Genomic DNA, 18089 nt, shown 5'->3' on the forward strand with positions numbered 1-18089 from the left:
TATATATTTCAGAATGGTAGTCTACATCATTTCTGAATATGTTCTGTATCGATAGTCAGATCTAGAGCTAGTTAGCTCAAATGGATTCTTTTTTATAAAAATTATATAAAGTGATTATACAGTAACTGAAAAATTGGACCAAATGGAGATATATATACTCTAGTAATACCCAGCTGAAGGTAGACCAACATAACAGGCCACACATACCTGCCTATTTAGATAAAGGCTTCTGAACACTATGCAAGATGTAAACTAGGATGTAAACTATTCATCAAGATTTCCAAGGACTTGGAAAGCCTTTGGTACCAGGCAGGGCATACTATTTCCATTATTAGGCGCTATGAGCATCTTGAGCCGCTCATGCTGCACTAGGTTCAATGAATATACGACTACTACTACTACTACCACCACCACATCACCCATCCCTCTAAACGATACTACAGAAGATTCAGATGTGAAAGAATTTATTAGAATTCTTAGATGGAATATAAACATGGACTATGGCAAGATCAAACTTGGAAAGCACAATTCCATTTGCAAGAGGAAAAAAAAAAAAAAAAAAGACAAGATTCTTCGAATTCCCACTCGCTATGCTAGATGCGCCTGTTTTCTGGTTGGGCAGACAGAGAGTAAGAGTAACAAACGACGCTACCAAAGATGCAGCCGCGGCAGTCAAAGTTGCATGATGCGGAAAAAGAGACAATTTTTTACTTACACAGGTCTTCGAGAAATCGGGGAAGAGAGAATTTAGGCGTCTGAAAAGGTAAAAGAGAAGTGAGGAAATAAAGAGACACCGATTTTCAATGACAAGTTGCCGGTCATGAATACCAGAGAACCACAAATGTTCGTCCGTTTGTTTCGGCGCAAGGCAACCAACGGTCCTTTATAGACCTGTCATGAATAAAAAAGAAGAAGAGATAATTGTAGCTGCAAGGGCGAATGAATCGAGTTCCAACGGACAAAAGGGAGAAGGGCGTTAGCCCGAAGCGGCGCAGGGTGAAAGGGCCTTCTGTTGCAGAAAAGCAGGGTAGATATAAAACAGAAATCAAGCGAGAAAGCACACCATAATACATCGCCACTTAGACGCCTGCAAAGTCCATCATCAAGTAAATCCAGTCGCATATCCTTATGTACCACATCTAGTCGTTGCAATCAAAGTGCGCAGTACTCAATTCTTTGTTTCTTCAATGGATTTGCAGAGGCGCTCGGCATCCGCATTCGTCTTGACCCGCAGGGCCCACATCTCAGGAGCGCCCTCGGATTGAGGGACGAGGAACTGAACGCTGTTCTTCGCCACGGTGTACCGAATCTCCTTCATCAGGCGCGTGTTCAGAATCACCTTGCCGCTAGGGTCAGCCCGGACGACGATTCGCCCACGAGACGTAGTCCGATCCTTCAAAACACGACAGAAGCCAACGCCTTGACTCTCCCATCCGGTGCTGGTCGTATGCTTCATGGCACGAGCCCGGCTTTCCGTGACAAGATCTTCGTTTTCCTCGCCGGCGCCGCCCCGGGTAAGGTCGACCTGAGGCAGGGACTCGGCTCCATCACCGTCTCCTGACTCTTCTGCTCCCGTATCAGATGCACCTCCGGGGGTGGTGGAGCGACTGGGAGCGGCAGAAGTAAGTGTGGATGGAGCAAAGACAGACGGCGTCGACTGTGCGGGTGTACCAAAAGTGAACCCAAGGGACGGTTGGGCATCCTTAGAAGTAGATGATTTGTTCAAGGAAGGGGGTGCCCCGAAAAGATTGGAAAATGGCTTGGGCGCCTCGGGCGCTGGTGTCGCCGACTCAGAGTCCGGCTTTGACGATGAAGGGCTGGCAGAATCGCTGGCAAACTTGATCGGGGTGTTGGGCTTCCATGTGTTATCCCCAGTCGACTTAGTAGCGCTTTGGCCTGCACTGAAGATGGACGGGGTGTTGTTTCCAGAGCCAGACAAGGGGGTACCAAAGATGCTGCTGGTTGTGCTCGGAGCGCCAAAGGGGTTGCTTGTCGCGGGCTTCGGGGCAGCTTGGTTGGACTCACCACTGCTGGTGGGAGTGAGGGACGTGGGAGTGTTAAACGAAGAAGAGAGATTGGAAGACCCAAAGAGAGTCGAAACAGAACCCTTGTTTTCCTCTTCACCCTGGCGCTTGGGTTTTCCGTCCTCGCCATACTGAACGCGATCGAACAGACTGCGACCACCAGCTTCAGACTCCTTGACCGAGGACTCGGCAGACTCGGCCTTGGACTCAGCTGCACCAGTATCTTCCGTTGCATCGTCCGACTCGTCGCCAGGGGTAGACGCTTCTTCGGTGTCATCCGCATCGTTGTCATTATCTTCGGCCTCAGACGGGGTCGCCGAAAGATGACCAAAAATGTTGTTAGACTTCACTGCAGCGTTGTTTTGGCCAGCGAAGACGGTGCCAGTGCCCGCGGTAGTGGAAGAAGTCTCCTCCGATTTCTTTGCCGGAGACTCGGGGCTTTCATCTTCAAAAACGAAGCCTTTACCAGGGACGAATTTCGCGCGTTTCTGGGTTTGAGTCCCAAACTTCTCTTGCTTTTTCCGCTGCTCCTCAGCGTCACGGCGTTCCCACTCAGCTTCATCCTCTTCCTCCGAATCATAATCCTCAGCCTTGCGCTTCTCTTTCTCCTTCTCGGCATCCTCGAAAGACCGGGCCTTGAATTGGGCAAAGAAGTCTGTGCCACCTGCAGAGCCTGTAGAAGAGCCCTCACTGGAGGTAGGCTTCAGTACAAAAGGGTTCTTGGGAGCAGTCTTCTCAGGTGCGGCTGACGCTGAGGTAGCACTGGACATGGACGACGAGAAGAGCGAGGTGGAAGCTGAACCCTTCGAAGCCGAATCTGAAACAGAGAACAAAGGTTTGGCGGGAGCCGTAGTTGGCGTAGTAGAAAACAGAGCCGGCTTCGTAGATTCGGGGGTGGACGGCTTGGCCATGGAAGGTTCAGGCTTGTCAGCCTCAGTCTTGGACTTTGAGAATGACTGAGCAAAAATGTTTGCCGTACTAGAGTCTCCGTTCACACGCTTAGCAGGGCTATTGTCATCGCCATCATCGATTGACTTTCTCTTCGCACTTGTCGGAGAGGTCTGGCTCGTGCCAAACGCCTTGAACGGTGTGGAGCTCTGTGCAGACACAGCCGGAGCTGTAGACTTCTCCTTGGGAGTGTCAACCTTTTCGGAGGGGATACCAAATGGCCGAATTTTCTTGGTTGCGACCGAATCCTCAGCCTCGCCTGATACCTTGCGCTTTGAACCAACAGAAGCACCAAGGGTGGCACGAACACGCATGTAGAATTGGACAGCAGCGTCGAAGTTCTGGCTCGAGGGGTCCAAATTAGCCAGTTCACGCTGGAAGCACTCGTTCAGTGTGCGCATGCGGTAAAGCATCTCTGCATCTTCGGCGGTTTTCTTGTCAGTTGTCTTGTCTGCCAGTTTGGGAGTCTGCATTTGCCCAAAAGTAGACGGTGCGGTATTTCCATTGGTGAAGACGGACGGTGTGGACTTGGCGCCATTGACCTTGACGGCACTATCAGCGGGAGCAGCGGGAGTCGAAGCCACCGTTGCTTGAGTCTCTGTGGCGGGAGCCGGTGATGTTGCAGGCTTGGGTGAGAAAAGGTTCGAGGTTTGCGAGAAACCAGCACCTGAAGGAGCAAACGACACTGGACCAGGGGTGGCCTGCTTTTCCGGTGCACTGATTTTTGCTGCATCACTGGGAGTACTTGGCTTGGAGAAAAGTCCCTGGAAAGGAGCTGAAGGGGAAGGAAGTGGCTGCTGCTCGCCTGCAGGTTTGCTTGGGGTGGCCGGCTTCGCAAACAAACCACCGAAGGGGTTTGCTGGGGCCTTCGCCTGTTCCGAGTCATCCGTTGCAGGTTGTTTAGGCTCAAAGAGGTTCTTCGTAGATGAAGTCTGGAATAATCCGGTCGAAGGAGCGGCCGGGGCTGGAGAGGCAGTGGCATCGCTCTTGCTGCCAAACAGAGGGCCTGGTGTGGTCGTCGATGAGAACTGAAATGGGGATTTGGGCTGCGCATCGGCAGGCTTCGGTTCTTCCTTCTTCTCTTCGAGGGGCTTTTGCGATGTCGAGGGAGTGGATTGGAAGAGGTTCGATGACTGGAAAGGATTCTGGAAGGGCGTAGAGGGCTTCGCAGGCGACGCAGCGCCGAATATTGAGGATGCCGCCGGAGCAGCGGTGGTCGCAGCAGCCGGAGCGGGTGTCGATGCAGAAGGAGTAGCTGTGGAGGGGGCTGGGGTGGCAGCGCCGCCAAACAGTGATGTTGAAGGGGTGGTTGCCTTGAAATCAAAGACGGGCTTCGAGGGGGTCTCTGCCGCCGACGAAGCAGATGCGCCGAACAATGAAGTGCCTCCAGCGCCCGCGAAGCTAGGCTGAGCCGGAGGAGCGCTACCAAAGATAGATGGTTTCTGCTGAGAAACGCTGCCCTTTGAATCGGGGGAAGTTTGCATCGAGTCACCACCACTAAATGCTGAGGATTGGCCGAATGGGGACGGCTTCTTCACGCTAGACTGACCAAAAAGATTCGTTGAAGGCGTACTAGCAGCAGCAGCGTTATTTTGGCCAAATATGCTACCTGACGTGGGAGTAGCCGCGCCGGAGGCAGATGGGCCATTGTTTGTGCTGGCGCCGAAAAGACCACCCGTGCTAGCATTCGATTGAGATGATGTGCCAAATATTGAGCCGGAAGGCAAAGGCTGCTGAGCGGGAGATTGGCTTCCGGCGGGAGGAACATTGAAGAGTGAGCCTTGAAAGCCAGAGAAGCTAGCCGGTTGAGATGACTGGTTGGAAGCAGTAGTGTTCATACTAGCGAATGGATTGCCAGCTGAGCTTGTACCCCCGAATGATGAAGAGAAACTGAAGGAAGTTGAGCCACCACCGCCTCCAGAGCCAAAAGCAAACGGAGTGCCTCCGTTCTGGCTAGGTGCTGAATTAGCGCCTGGAAAACTCTGGTTCTGACTCTGTCCGAAGGTAAATCCGTTGGAGGATGGCTGGGAATTAGCGGGTGAGGATGAGACTGTGTTAGGGTCGATGGAAGCGAAAGGACCTCCGCCAAACGATGGCGCGGGAGCACTCGGAGCAGCACTGTTGGGACGACGCCTCCGAACTTCTTTGATTCTAAGAACGGTGTTAGCAACAAGTTTGTAATTGATTGACGTGCACAGGAGACTGATGAGCGAGATGATAAGGTGAAACATGAGGTAAAGAGGGTATAAGCGTGTGGAAGAGAGGAAGTGTTCAACAATAGAGAAGGAAAAGCAAGAAGAAGAATAATGGGAGATCAAACTCGAGCCCTGTTTTTCAGCCCGTGTCCCAGTAACTTTGGAGGCTGCAGGACAAGTGAATGATTGCATGCATGAGATTGGCCGTAAAGGTCGGTCTACATCCACTTACTTTCTGTTCGCCAGTTGCGCCGCGGTTGCCCGCTGCGGCTTATCGTCCGGTGTGCTCGACATGTTGAATGCAAACAGATCGGTATCCTTGTCCCCTTGAGGGCCCTGGGCCGACCTCTTAGACATCTATAGTTAAGCCCCCGATGTCTTCAGCGGCGGAATTCTCGACCTTCTTTAGACAGCAGTTGGCTTCAACCCCTTCTTAAACGTCCGAATTCACCCCTTAATGACCGTTCGGCATGCACGATGGTTATTCACTGCGTACGATAAATATCCGTGGACTGCAGTTGTCTGTTCGAGTCCGTCCGGTAGAAACGGTGCGCGTAGTCTCCAGAGACTCCTAAAGGCACGTCGGTTGATATACGGGGACCTCTAAGATGAGTATGTGTGGGCGGATCCGTGAATCAAGCGATAGGTATTTTCCGCGCAGGTGTCGTATCGAAAAATCGCGAGTGATATGGTCAAGTTTCGTGAATTATCCAAATGTAGACCTGTCCAGGAAGTGAGGGCAGGTTGTTGCGCGATCGTTTTGTGAATGAGTCGCGCAGCGCGAAACTAGCGAGGCCACGAGACCAAAATGGGATCAAAGGGGGAGGGGGGGAAGTGAAAGGCAGAGCAGTGAACGTTAGGTACTGCTAAATGTAGTGATGAAGAGGCGCGGCTCCATTCGATGCGCTCTGCCTTTGTGTAGATGGGGGGATGTGCTCAAGTGAGCTTCTATTTTTTAGCCTTGAAGCGTCGGCTCGCGACTTTTGCCGGCAAAGAGGGAAGGTTGCTGGCAGAAAAAATTACGGTCACGTGATACACATGCAAGGTGACATCTTGGCGGGATGACATAAAGGCGCTTTCGCTTTTTACGTGCCCCAGGCGAGTCGGCCATGAGCCATGGTCGATCAGGGTCTCGCTGAGCAAAGGAAACTTTGTACTTGGTAGACCATTATGATGATGATGGATGGCGCTTTGGTGTCCTGGTGTTGAAAGAAAGGAATGCTCTTTCTTTTGTCTGCAACCAAGTCTTCCGCATTCTGTATTGTTACGACGATTACGCAGACACATTGAAGAGCAAGTGGCATGTCAGACCGTACCATTACGTGTATTGTGGTTTGCTCCCATTTGTGGTCACCCGCAACCCTTTCACCTTTGGTTTCCATGGCAAGTTCCCTCATTCAAGCAGCAGCAGGGCGTGACCTTTATCACGCTAAGTGATGCTTACACATGTCTAATAATATGGTTATTTGATGGTCGGAGAGTGCTGGTTTCATTGCCCGCTATAATTATCTTGTTCTCCGAACCTGTAGTTCAACCAATATCTATGGTGAGTGAATGTACTAGTAATATATTGTAGTGGAAGTTCTAGCAATCACAGGCTGCTTCGGCAAATATATACTTCATCGGCATGACGTGACCACCCAGCCCAAATTATGGATAGTCATCCGAAAACCAGGATTACTACCATACTACAAGCCCAATGATGGAGGACACCCCAATAAATGACACGATACGCGGTTATACAATCCCTGGGATTTCTCCAAAATTGCCTCCTGATTCATGAGAGCCCCAATGTGATTCCTATTCTACAGCTTAGCTTCGGTGAAATGGATAACTACTAGTGCCAGCTGACTGAAATGATCTCGTAGCATTCTTAAGCCTACTACCCCTAGTACTAAGTAGTCCTTAGCAACACACACCAAAGTAGTGCCCACACTGGCCTACAATACAACGGTATCAACTGTGGCAAATAGAAAGAACACACTACCAGCAGTGTTTCAAAGCCGACGTTTCAACTATAGTGAAAAAAAACGATGACGAACAAAAACAGGGTATCTATAGCTTGGCCTTGCTCTGGGCCTTCTTCAGTACAGGCTCCATCTTAGTCGCCTTCATGATGTTGCCCTTGATCTTGAGCTTCCCACCCATAAAGAGTCTCTGAGCATTAGCCTTGCCGCTTACGAGGGCAGCGAAGTCGGCATCCGAAAGGGAAAGAGTCACTGCAACAACATCGATGTCTCATTAGCATCAAAATCATCATTTGCTGCAGAGCTTAATTGAACTTACCATCAGCTTTTCCACCCTCGGGAGCGGCACCCTTGCCCACGACACCCTTGTCCTTGAGGTCGAGATGCCAGCTCTCTTCCTTGCCCTTATCGTTCTTGATGTTGAAAGCGACCACCGCTTTAGCCTTGTTGATGGCGTCTTTCCGCTCGGCATCATCAGCCTGTAGGGTCGAGTGGATGGCATCGAAGGCGGCAGAAGAAGGGAAAGCGTCTGTAGAGGTGTCACGATGGTCAGCCACAGTTCACGATTGGGGTTGGCGATCAAAGGATGGACGTACCGTGCTTGAGAGACATGGTGATTATAGAAGAAGATAAAATGGGTTGACAGACAATGAAAGGAATGGAGAGGGGAGAAGTGCGCAGGGGTTTAATGTAACCAGAATTGTCAGACAGGCTGTCACCGAGGAGGGACCGGAATTATATATTAGTCGCGCAGGACCCCGGGGTTGCTTGTTATTGCGGCGAGCTTCCCCGGAGAGTTCGGGCGACGGAACATGTGAAATGGAGGCGGTCGCGGCACGGTTGGGCCGAGGCTGCCCACCAGGAGATAATACGCGGAGTTACTACAGTCTCCTGTTCCTGTGATCTGGATGAAGCCGTGCTCCTTCACGAAGTACCACTTGCTGCATAGTCTGCGTTACATTCCCCTTGCTGCGAATGTCGGAGAAATTGTTACACTGAAATCTACGTCAGCGGTGCAGATTCGCTGGCTCAATTGCACAAGCAAGACTGCTACAAAAAGCTACCTGCTTCTTGCCTTGATCAACCCTGCTGATAAACTTTCAACAACTCGACACCTTTCTCGCTCAGGGAGATCTGCATACATCTTGACTCCGCCACCGCTTCCCCATATAGTCGGTTTAAGTAACCTGACCGAGGACCATTTTGCAAGCCGGATGCTGATACCCACATGCGAGCAATCGTCTCGTGACACTTGGCTCTCTCACACGGCCACCCACGATTGTCCGCGGGATCGCCAGGATGATCTTATTTTCCCGCCTCAGGCAATTATTGACTTACTTAACTACAGTACTACCGTCTTCACAGCAGCATACAACTTGGAATGCGGATAACTTCGTTCCATTTTTACTCAATTAAATCCCACTCGTAACATTTCGCCAACTCCGACACTCCGACACTCCGACGCTCCTACACACACTGATCGTCGCAACAAAAAAGCAGCATCTAAACATCACTTTTGGTGGCTTAGCATCACGCACATATAGTCCCACACTTTTTGCGCCGGACAGTGAGCTTTGTAGTCACAGGTGGCAGCTGAAAACGGCCCCATCCTACACAGTGATTGGTCAACACAGCTTTTCCATATTAACAAGAGGAACCTATCAGTGAAACTTACTGTGAATTTTAGGACGGACTGTGATAGGCTGAATCTCATAGTTCAGCAGCATCTCCGCGATGAATACCTTGAAAATGTGGGCAAAGATAAAGCGTCCAGGGCACTGCCGACGGCCGTGGCCGAAGACCACATACGTATCGCTGGTTGTGGTCAACGAATTCTGACTTCTCTCGCTTTCAGACGCATTCGCGCTGTAAAATCGATAGGGATTATATCTGTCCGCCTCCGGATAGAACTCATCATCACGGTGGAGGGCATATTGGGGGATCCCGACCTTTGTTCCGCAAGGTAGGGAAAGACCGTTCGCAAGAGTGACACCATTGGGAGCAACAACCTGTATTGTGAGTGAGACCATGAAGTGAGAATGGGGAAGATGGGGGATGTTGTGCGTACCGTTCTCGTCGGGCTGGCAGCATTGATGCCGTTCAACCGGAGGCTCTCTTTCACAGCACTGTCCAGCAGTGCGGCGCTTTTCAGATCCTCTGCAGTCCAGTCCCCACTTGAATTACCAGCAATGCTCTTAATTTCTGCTCTAAGATGATTGACAAGCTTCTCATCAACCGGATCACTCAGTATATCAAGAAGGATGCTTGTAGCAGAGACTGCAGTCGTGTGTACGCCTGGGAAATTGATCATGAAAATTCTATACGATAGCCACATTGACGTGGCTTCCATCGGCCATTTGCTGCGAAGTCCGGCCCGGATCAGCAGGTCCAGCAAGCTACCCTGAGGGAAGGTCAGCACTAATACAAAGACAGCGCGAAGGGAATTACCTTAGTCTTCAGTGTTTCCTGTTGTGCTTCAGGATCCATCTGTTCCCGCTGCTCTTTGATCTTGTTCTCAATTATAGGCTTCATGCGGTTGTGGAATATCACCTCGAAGTATCGATTGACCATTCCTAGGATGGGCCCGACTATTCTGAGAGGAGGTTAGACACCGGCCGAAATGATTAGTGTGGACATACGTACGGATGAAGGAAGGACGGAAATGCCTTGATGATGCTCGCCCCAAAGACGATGGCGTCCGAGCAATGTGCCATGGCATTCAAGAGGGTCTCGTCGTCGCTATGGCCTGGTCCAATCGCAAGCACATTGATCATGCGCGACGCCATTTTCTCCATTGCACAATACAAGTTGATTTCGACCCATTTGTTTGAGTCTTCGCCCCAGAGATCTGTCAAACATGATCGGGCTTCCTCAGCCAGTGACCTGGAAACCGAGTCTGTCTTCAGGGTCTCTGTAAGATCTTTACTGATGAGTTTGACATAAGAGTCATATTTATTGGCGAAGGCTAGCGGCCAGCTGGTGTACTTCAGCTGGAAAAAGTCAGTTATATAGGCTTTAAAGCTGTACTCGTTTTCTTTCGAAAACAAGACGTGCTTGGCTAGGTCTTTTGGAAGAAGAACTTCATCGCCCTCAGTGACGCTGGGCAAGACGAACGGTTCATGGTGTTTGGAGTACTAAATGGGAAGCGATTTCAGCAAGACTTCACCCTACTTATTGACATGCTTCGGAGGCGTGCCACCAACCTTCTGATAACCTTCCCGAATGAAGCTTATGGGATTGACGCCAACGAAACGCTCCACAGCACGTCCTAGGAGACTTTTCCTGTTCAAAGCCCGAGAAATGCCATTGGGAACCGACGAAGTCTCAAAGAGTTTCACGACAAGGCACAAGCCAACGCTTATAATACCTATCACGAGCCAGGAGGCGAAGCTAATGCCGAGAAACATGACTCCTGAATTGGGATGCGTAATCGTTCCTTCAGGCAGGGCTAGAAACGTACACTGGGCGAACTGATCGTCTATAGAACACACTCTACCTACAGGCAATCTTTATATACTCACAAAAGGCAGGAGTGCTATATAACAGAGAACTGAAACTAGACGCCATCACGGCTGCTTCCAGGATTTCTTTACTCAATGAGTGTATGGGACACTTGATGAGAGCAGGTACAATGTTAGAACAGGGCAAATTGACCTTGGCACCGGTGGGATCCGGTCCATCGACCCTCGGTTGCTCATACTATGGGAACTGGATAAGGAATACAGACCAATGAGATATTGGACTGGGTGAAATTTTCGAGCTACCATGACTAGGGAAACTGTAACCGTCAGATCCCACGGAGAGAGATATACCTCTGCCGGAATTCGAAGCGCTCAGGCCTGCATGCTGCATGTTTCTTGATTGACAATCCAAGGCTACCCTCGAAGCAGCGTGTAATGAATCGTCAAGGATTCAGGCCATTGCACGAGACCTCCAGCCCTTCGGACATCTTCAGAGTGCAAAATACAGACCTACTGTAAGCGGTTTCTCTAGACCCACCTGTCATGAAAGAGTAAACCTTAATGCGGCACATATCTGGCGTGTCAGCGCAAAGGCAATGGCCGACCCGTTGTAGCAAGGTTTTAGGCATCCCGCATCAACATGCGACTTCTCTATGACCGGATCAACTGTACCATGTGGTGGCCATGATCATGATTGGGAGCAAGCGAGATGAACTGCCCACATTTTTTTTTTCCCCATCGACAGTGATCCAGGATGCGATGTTGGGGAAGGGTATTGGTCCTGTGAGCCTCTTGCAGGGTGAGAATTGGCTCGGGCCCGGAGATTACGGGTAAGTAGGTACGGATTCAGCACATGGCCACTCGGCCGGAGATGCAGCCACTAGCTATCCTTTTGTTGTTAGTCTGTTTCCTCTGCATAATCTTCGAGGACTTCAGATTCTCTCCAGATCGGATGCCTGTCGGTCCAGTTTCGAAACACAGATGGCATCCCAGCTGCCAAGGTAGAGCAACCTGGTACCAATCAGATGTGATTGGAATCAAAAGCCCACGAATCCGAATCCCGAAATTAACATGGAAGACGTTGTCTTCAACAGTGTTGTCGCATAATACCTGTGCATCAGTTCCTGTCAGGCGGCCAGTGCCGTCTGGGCTGGCCAACTTGGCTAGGGTACCGGCGTTATTCTGACATGGGATGCGTGTAGACTGCATCTAGGGTCGTTGCGGCGCATTGGCTTGGGACGACCGAGCATATCCGAATGCGCTTCTTGTTCATCTCGTACTTCGATCCAGGGGTAGATGTTCCCAAATCCTCGTCGTGGACGGGCTCGTCTGGTAGTATTCTATTCCGGTCCACTTTCGTTTCTGGTCATTCCCTCTATTTCACCCTGCACAGGCGGGACTAACCACATATTAGCAGGATACGCCTTGGTCAACATCATTAAGAAGCTCAATGGACGGATAACTGCGCGTTCTTGAGACACAGAGCTTGTTGCTTGACCTCCTTACTTTCTATAGGGAATTTCCCTCAAGTAAGCAGAAGTGCAAGAAGGGCAATTTCAAGCATGATTTACCACTTTATTCTCCTCTTTCAAATTCCTGCAGTATAGGGATCGCTGGAGGTAGGTTCCATGTAGCCTTGAATATGCTGTCTGTGAACCTTTAAACCCACCGTCCCGCTCGTAAACCATCTCTTTCCAGCATCCTCTGTTTGATGGTGGCTCTTCAGAGAAGCCCTATTTGCTTTCTAAGAACAGCTCGTGAAATGATTGATCTGCTGCTGCTTCATACAGTATGACGCATGAACCATGGCCCTTGGACTGGTCATCATCATGTTTTTACTTGTTGGTATGGCCTGGTTGTTCATTCACTCAACTCTCGTCAGTAATTTCGACTTATTTTTGGTTTTGTCCACATCACTCTTACATTTGTTGTCACAGAGATATACGTCTACCCACGTCGTATGGTCTCTTGGTGCCATTGACCTTTTCACCAAAGGATCTGTCTCTGGGCTTCTTTCTTGATATGAAGCAGGGTGATGTCAAGAAGGGCTGGCTTTGATCTCTAAGACAGCGTGGACAGAAACTGACCTGAAGTCATGTTATTGGTTCTAATAGTACAACCAACAACTCACTAAATGTTCGACATCTGCACAATTACATAATGCAATATTACTCGGAAGATGGCGATAAGGCACTATTGTGGCTGCTATTTGCAATCCGACATTTACTGGATATATGTCATCATTAACAGCTGCAGGGATAGGAAAGTTACTGTCCTCCCATTGCTAAAGACCTTGAATATTATTATTGAGCGTGATAGATGCCGGGTGAAGACATGTGCATAAAAGGGGGATATCTTGATGGTGTGGCTGATTAGCGCCACAGCCGGTGATAGATGGGGATACAGGTGAGACATCTTGAGAACTATATAAGTCAGTAGCTGCTGGATGAATGCACATCAATTGAATGTCCGTTAGTTCCCTGAAGATGATTGGACAATACATAAAGGTATTACTCTTGTAGTAAGAAGTACTAGTGTATTGTCCTTTAGTGCAGTCAAGTGAAGTTGTTACTTCGTATATTCGCTTAAGATGCGGCTTCAATATGACAGGCCAGACCCGTCATCCGGACAAAAGTAAGCAAATTTTCATGGCTTCCTAAAGCGGTAGGACTGGGGATTGCCACCCAGTCAAGAACGGAGTAAAATCCAGAGCCACGAATCACGTAGGTACTTATGTGATCACATCCCTTACCACACGGTTGTAGTCCCTGGGGATGATGCTTGAGAAGATCATTTGATGATTCACACTATTATTTCTTTTTTTTCCCTTCCCATTTTTAAACTCAGAGCTGCCAGGTACCGCCAAGCGATCGCGACTCCCGGCCATCCATCAGATCCATCCCCGAATACCGCGCCCCATCCATCTACTTCCCTCATTTTTTTGATTCCCTTATTCCCTCTTCGATCTTCTGGTGTATCGTCTTTTTCTGCATTATATATTGCGAACGGACGAGCAGCGATCTCTCTTCGATAATTGGCGAGATCAACCGGCCAGCTTTCCTTTTGAGTCTTGTGGGGTCGGCCTGTTGCTCCCTGCCAGTCTAGTCTTGCTCAGTAACTTCCGGGAATAATGGCGTCCGCGACCGACGCGTCCATCCAAGAACTCCTAGAGGATATCGAACTCAACCAGGTCATTCTGCAGAGCTTGGATGAGGAGCGACCAGATGCAGCCGAAGACCGACAAGAGATTCTGGATACCATTAAACGCCTGGAAGCGCGAATAGCGGTGCTCCAAGGTCGTCCCACTGGGGGCCCGTCCGCTGCTTCTCCGCCACCTGATCCCGCCCCCTCAGGCTTGTCTTTTGCTCAGCTAGATGGTGCCTTTCCTGATGCTTCGGGAAGCACCCGTAGCCCATCCCCGGCGGAGTCATCGTCCTCGTCTTCATCATCATCTGATGCTCGGTCTGCCTTGCGTTTTGATGTCGCTCATGGACCGTCGGCATTTCGAAAGCGTCAACATTTCAGCAGTGACGCGAGCCACTCTGAAAATGTTGAAGATGATGATTCGGACACCTCAGATATTACAGACGACTTAGAGGCCCCAATTCCCAGACGACCAAAGCGAATGCGTCGCGTTAGTCCCGAGGCTGAGCCTAGTAATGATGTTCCCGACGATGATCTTGAAAACTCTCTGGCTGGCAATGAACAGCTACGCCAGATCTTGGGCATCGACAGCGCTGATATCATGCGCGAGATTCAAGAGGAGCAGCGAAGGGCTGAGAAATGGCTTGAGGAACGCCGGGAACAGGAGCGCCGTGACGCGGAATTTGCTCGCCGACTCAATGACTCTTTCTATGAGCCGTCTCAATCGCCGTCATCTACGCAAAGCATATTTTCTTCTCGTCGAAGGCCTTCTGTTTCTGCTCCCGGTCCTGCTTCTTTGTCCAACAGACCTTCCATGACGGACACTCACCGTTTCCCTGAATCTCGGCCGCGATTGACGCCATCTGAATCTCTACAGTCTCATTCTCGTGTCTACCCCGTCAATGGAACCCCAGACTCACAGCCATTGCCTGGTAGCGATGATAGCGATCTTGCTGAGATCACGCCGTCCGACTTTCAACGCCATTGCCACATCTCAGCCGCTCCACATGAGCGTGCTCCGCGCTGGGGCTCGATGCCTAATGGACCTGGTCTTCAACCTCCGCAGAGTCGTTCACTCCAGGTATCTCCTGTGTCGCGTGATAGAGTAGGATCTGGATCTGTGTTTGGTCCCCATGTAATGTCCAACACAATGGCAAGGCTCAATGCAGGCCGGGAGATGCTGGAGCAAGCCGGGAGGATGATTTTCGGCGGCAACGACCCCAGGTCTTCAAACCCTCCGTACATTGATCTAGACGATTACCAGGGCCCAGGTGGATTTGGCAAGGCGAGAGATTATCTAGAGTGAGTGACATGACGACCCTCCCTAAAGTGCTAATCCTTGAAGCAACGACTGACATTTCTAGTGATTACTATGGTTCTGAGATTTACGGCCCCGACCCGAACAAGACGAAGGAAGATATTCAAAAGCTGCTGGAAAGTATCCGACCTGACTCTGAGATTGCGTTACAGAACCGCGAAGGAACACCTGAAGCGCTCAGGTACACGCTGCTGGAGCACCAGAAGTTGGGGTTGTCTTGGATGAAATCGATGGAAGAGGGCGACAATAAGGGCGGTATACTTGCAGATGATATGGGTCTGGGAAAGACCATACAGGCTATCGCTCTCATCGTGTCTCGCCCATCGACTGATCCCGAGCGCAAACCAACCCTGATCATTGCACCCGTTGCGTTAGTGCAACAGTGGAAAAGAGAGATCGAGCGGATGGTTAGGCCTGGAAAACATCAGCTCTCCATCTGGGTATTGCATGGCGATAAACGGCTCACGACTTTCAGAGAGTTGAAGCGGCATGACGTGGTTCTCACCACCTTCGGTACACTAGCCGCAGAATTGAAGCGAAAGCAGAACTACGAGGAACTAGAGAAGCGGGATGTTAATCTTGCGAGGAAAGCCTTGGACAGTCTCCCGCTTCTGGGGCGGCGTTGTAAATGGTATCGTGTCATTGCGGATGAAGCTCAGTGCATCAAGAACCGGAATGCCAAAGCTGCGCTTGCGTGCTGCCAGCTCAATACTACCTACCGCTGGTGCATGACGGGAACCCCTATGATGAACAATGTCGAAGAGCTACACTCGCTCATCAAGTTTCTGCGCATTCGCCCCTACTGTAATATCGAGACATTCAATCGCGTGAGTATACCACGGACCCATTATGTATATCAAGGCAAATATGACTGACTCCGAATCCTAGGACTTCACTAAACCATTGAAAGCTAGTCCCGCTATGCGCGAGAAGGCTATGCTCCAATTACAGGTCTTGTTGAAGGCCATTCTATTGCGGCGAACCAAGAGCTCGGAAATTGACGGCAAGCCGATATTGCAATTACCGCCCAAGGTTTCCGAACGAGTCCATGCTGTCTTCAGCGAAAAAGAGCAAGAGTTCTACAATGCCTTGGAGGCCCGCAGTCAAAACGAGGTTAACCGGTATCTCCAACAAGGAGTTGGACGGAACTATTCCAACATTCTAGTTCTACTCCTGCGACTTCGACAGGCGTGCTGCCACCCGCACCTGATCAAGGACTTCAGCACTGAAGTCAATGCGGCCGAAGAGGGCATGGATCTCATCGCCAATGCGAAGGCATTTAGCGCTGATGTCGTTGCCCGGCTTAAGAATAATACTGATTCAGAATGTCCCATTTGCATAGATGCCGTTGAAAACCCCGTCATCTTCTTCCCTTGCGGCCATGGAACCTGCGCGGAGTGTTTTTCGAGAATCTCAGATCCGGAAATGGCCCTACGGAACGGGCGCGACGATGGAACTGAGGTGAAGTGTCCTAACTGTCGCGCGAAGGTGGATCCAAAGAAAATCACCGACCATGAGTCGTTCAAGAAAGTGCATTTCCCTGACCCATCCGATGAGGCAGCTGGAGTGGACTCTACCAAAGATACAGAAGGCACCAACGACGAGGATAGCGACGACGAAAGCGATGATGATAGCGACGACGACGCTGGAGGTTTATCTCGCTTCATTGTCAATGACGATGATGAAGAAGAAGGTCCCTCCACAAGGAGCAAGCGGGCCAAGGGCAAGGGCAAAGCCAAGAACAAGAAGTCCCTTGCGGAACTCAAGAAGGAGGCTCAGAAGAATAAGAAGTCGAAGCTCAAGTACCTGCGTCGCCTCGAAAAGACTTGGATGTCCAGTGCCAAGATTGAAAAGGCCATGGAGATCTTGCGTGCTGTTTACCACCGAGAGGGCAACGAGAAAACCATCATCTTTAGCCAGTTCACGTCTCTGCTCGACTTGCTGGAAATCCCGATCGCTCGTCAGGGCTGGGACTATCGGCGCTACGATGGGAGCATGCGACCAGCAGATCGAAACACGTCCGTGATGGACTTCACCGACAAGGATGACTGCAGAATCATGCTGGTATCTCTGAAAGCCGGCAACGCAGGCCTGAACCTTGTCGCAGCATCCCAGGTCATCATTTTCGACCCCTTCTGGAACCCCTATGTTGAAGAGCAGGCAGTCGACCGTGCTCATCGCATTGGACAGGTCCGCCCTGTCCAGATCCACCGCATTGTCGTGAAGGATACCGTTGAAGACCGTATTCTTGAGTTGCAAGATAAGAAGAGGGAGCTTGTCGAGGGTGCTCTGGATGAGAAGGCCTCGAGCAATCTCTCCAGACTTGGAGCCCGCGAACTTGCATTTCTGTTTGTAAGTCCACCGCCCAACTCATACATTCATATCTTTACTAACCCATCTTTCTCAGAACATCCGCTCTTAATTTTCTCCTTTGTTTTGTTCTGATATTCACCTGGCGTTTGCGGCTTCCCAGCACAACAAGATACCCTAGACCCCTTTCCCTTTTCCCCTTTCCCCTCTGCCCAACTGTCCTTGTTATTTGCATTCCCCCTGTGCCTTCCACTTCCTGCATACCACGCCTAGAATGACCTTTTCGCTTTACTAGCTTACTGTAGAAAGAAGAATGCGTTTGTTTGTGTCTTTCATGATGACCCAGAAACGGACTTCCCGATAATGTCTATCTATCTACACATCTAAGCCCCAATACCTACCCTACCTACTACAATATCTAGCTAGTCAAACGAGAATTATATCACTCCATTGATTGAACATGATCTTTCTTTCAAGTCTCCTTACATAGACATTGAACCGAGTATCATCCTATCCACTACTAGTAAACAGCAAACATATAGTTATGCAAACAAAATGTTAAGTAAGTAAGTGACACACCATATTCAAATACTACTTAACTTAAGTAATTGTAAAATAGTACTAACCCTAGAATCGCTGCTATGTATGATCCGAGTACTATTTATGTGTGTAGTATGTATGTATGTCAGACACCCAAATCTCAACCCAACAACATGAACAAA

The 18089-nt window shown here is 50.0% G+C and overlaps 4 protein-coding genes across 4 annotated transcripts; 1 reads left to right on the forward strand and 3 right to left on the reverse strand.

The window, feature by feature from the left end:
• Positions 1-1168: 1168 nt before the first annotated feature.
• ASPBRDRAFT_121589 (RanBP1 domain protein) lies at positions 1169-5461 on the reverse strand (the record flags this gene model as incomplete). Its single annotated transcript, XM_067617440.1, has 2 exons — positions 1169-5123; positions 5400-5461. The coding sequence occupies 2 exons, from the start codon at positions 5459-5461 to the stop codon at positions 1169-1171; spliced, it is 4017 nt and encodes a 1338-aa protein (XP_067480525.1).
• Positions 5462-6934: 1473 nt separating this feature from the next.
• On the reverse strand, positions 6935-7777 carry ASPBRDRAFT_40947 (SCP2 sterol-binding domain-containing protein). The gene is made up of 3 exons (XM_067624462.1): positions 7731-7777; positions 7454-7663; positions 6935-7386 (listed from the first exon to the last, which is right to left on the reverse strand). The coding sequence occupies exons 1-3, from the start codon at positions 7744-7746 to the stop codon at positions 7223-7225; spliced, it is 390 nt and encodes a 129-aa protein (XP_067480526.1). The 5' UTR covers positions 7747-7777; the 3' UTR covers positions 6935-7222.
• An 887-nt stretch (positions 7778-8664) lies between these two features.
• Positions 8665-10541, reverse strand: ASPBRDRAFT_28534 (cytochrome P450; the record flags this gene model as incomplete). Its single annotated transcript, XM_067622518.1, has 6 exons — positions 8665-8744; positions 8810-9143; positions 9203-9535; positions 9583-9727; positions 9778-10268; positions 10338-10541. The coding sequence occupies 6 exons, from the start codon at positions 10539-10541 to the stop codon at positions 8665-8667; spliced, it is 1587 nt and encodes a 528-aa protein (XP_067480527.1).
• Positions 10542-13264: 2723 nt separating this feature from the next.
• ASPBRDRAFT_173837 (uncharacterized protein) lies at positions 13265-17822 on the forward strand. Its single transcript, XM_067619754.1, has 4 exons — positions 13265-15041; positions 15104-15884; positions 15946-17409; positions 17465-17822. The coding sequence occupies exons 1-4, from the start codon at positions 13726-13728 to the stop codon at positions 17477-17479; spliced, it is 3576 nt and encodes a 1191-aa protein (XP_067480528.1). The 5' UTR covers positions 13265-13725; the 3' UTR covers positions 17480-17822.
• The last annotated feature ends 267 nt before the right edge of the window (positions 17823-18089 follow it).

The sequence above is a fragment of the Aspergillus brasiliensis genome (genome assembly GCF_001889945.1).
Source record: "Aspergillus brasiliensis CBS 101740 unplaced genomic scaffold ASPBRscaffold_4, whole genome shotgun sequence".
Classification (NCBI taxonomy): domain Eukaryota; kingdom Fungi; phylum Ascomycota; class Eurotiomycetes; order Eurotiales; family Aspergillaceae; genus Aspergillus; species Aspergillus brasiliensis.

What these genes read in the sequence shown, in the direction of transcription:
- ASPBRDRAFT_40947 (XM_067624462.1), bottom strand. An exon ending in CGAGGGTGGAAAAGCTGATG is followed by an intron (nt 7,387 to 7,453) that starts GTAAGTTCAATT and finishes ATGTTGTTGCAG; the next exon opens with TGACTCTTTCCCTTTCGGAT.
- ASPBRDRAFT_173837 (XM_067619754.1), top strand. Translation starts at nt 13,726, where the DNA reads ATGGCGTCCGCGACCGACGCGTCCATCCAAGAACTCCTAGAGGATATC. An exon ending in AAGGCGAGAGATTATCTAGA is followed by an intron (nt 15,042 to 15,103) that starts GTGAGTGACATG and finishes TGACATTTCTAG; the next exon opens with TGATTACTATGGTTCTGAGA. An exon ending in ATATCGAGACATTCAATCGC is followed by an intron (nt 15,885 to 15,945) that starts GTGAGTATACCA and finishes TCCGAATCCTAG; the next exon opens with GACTTCACTAAACCATTGAA.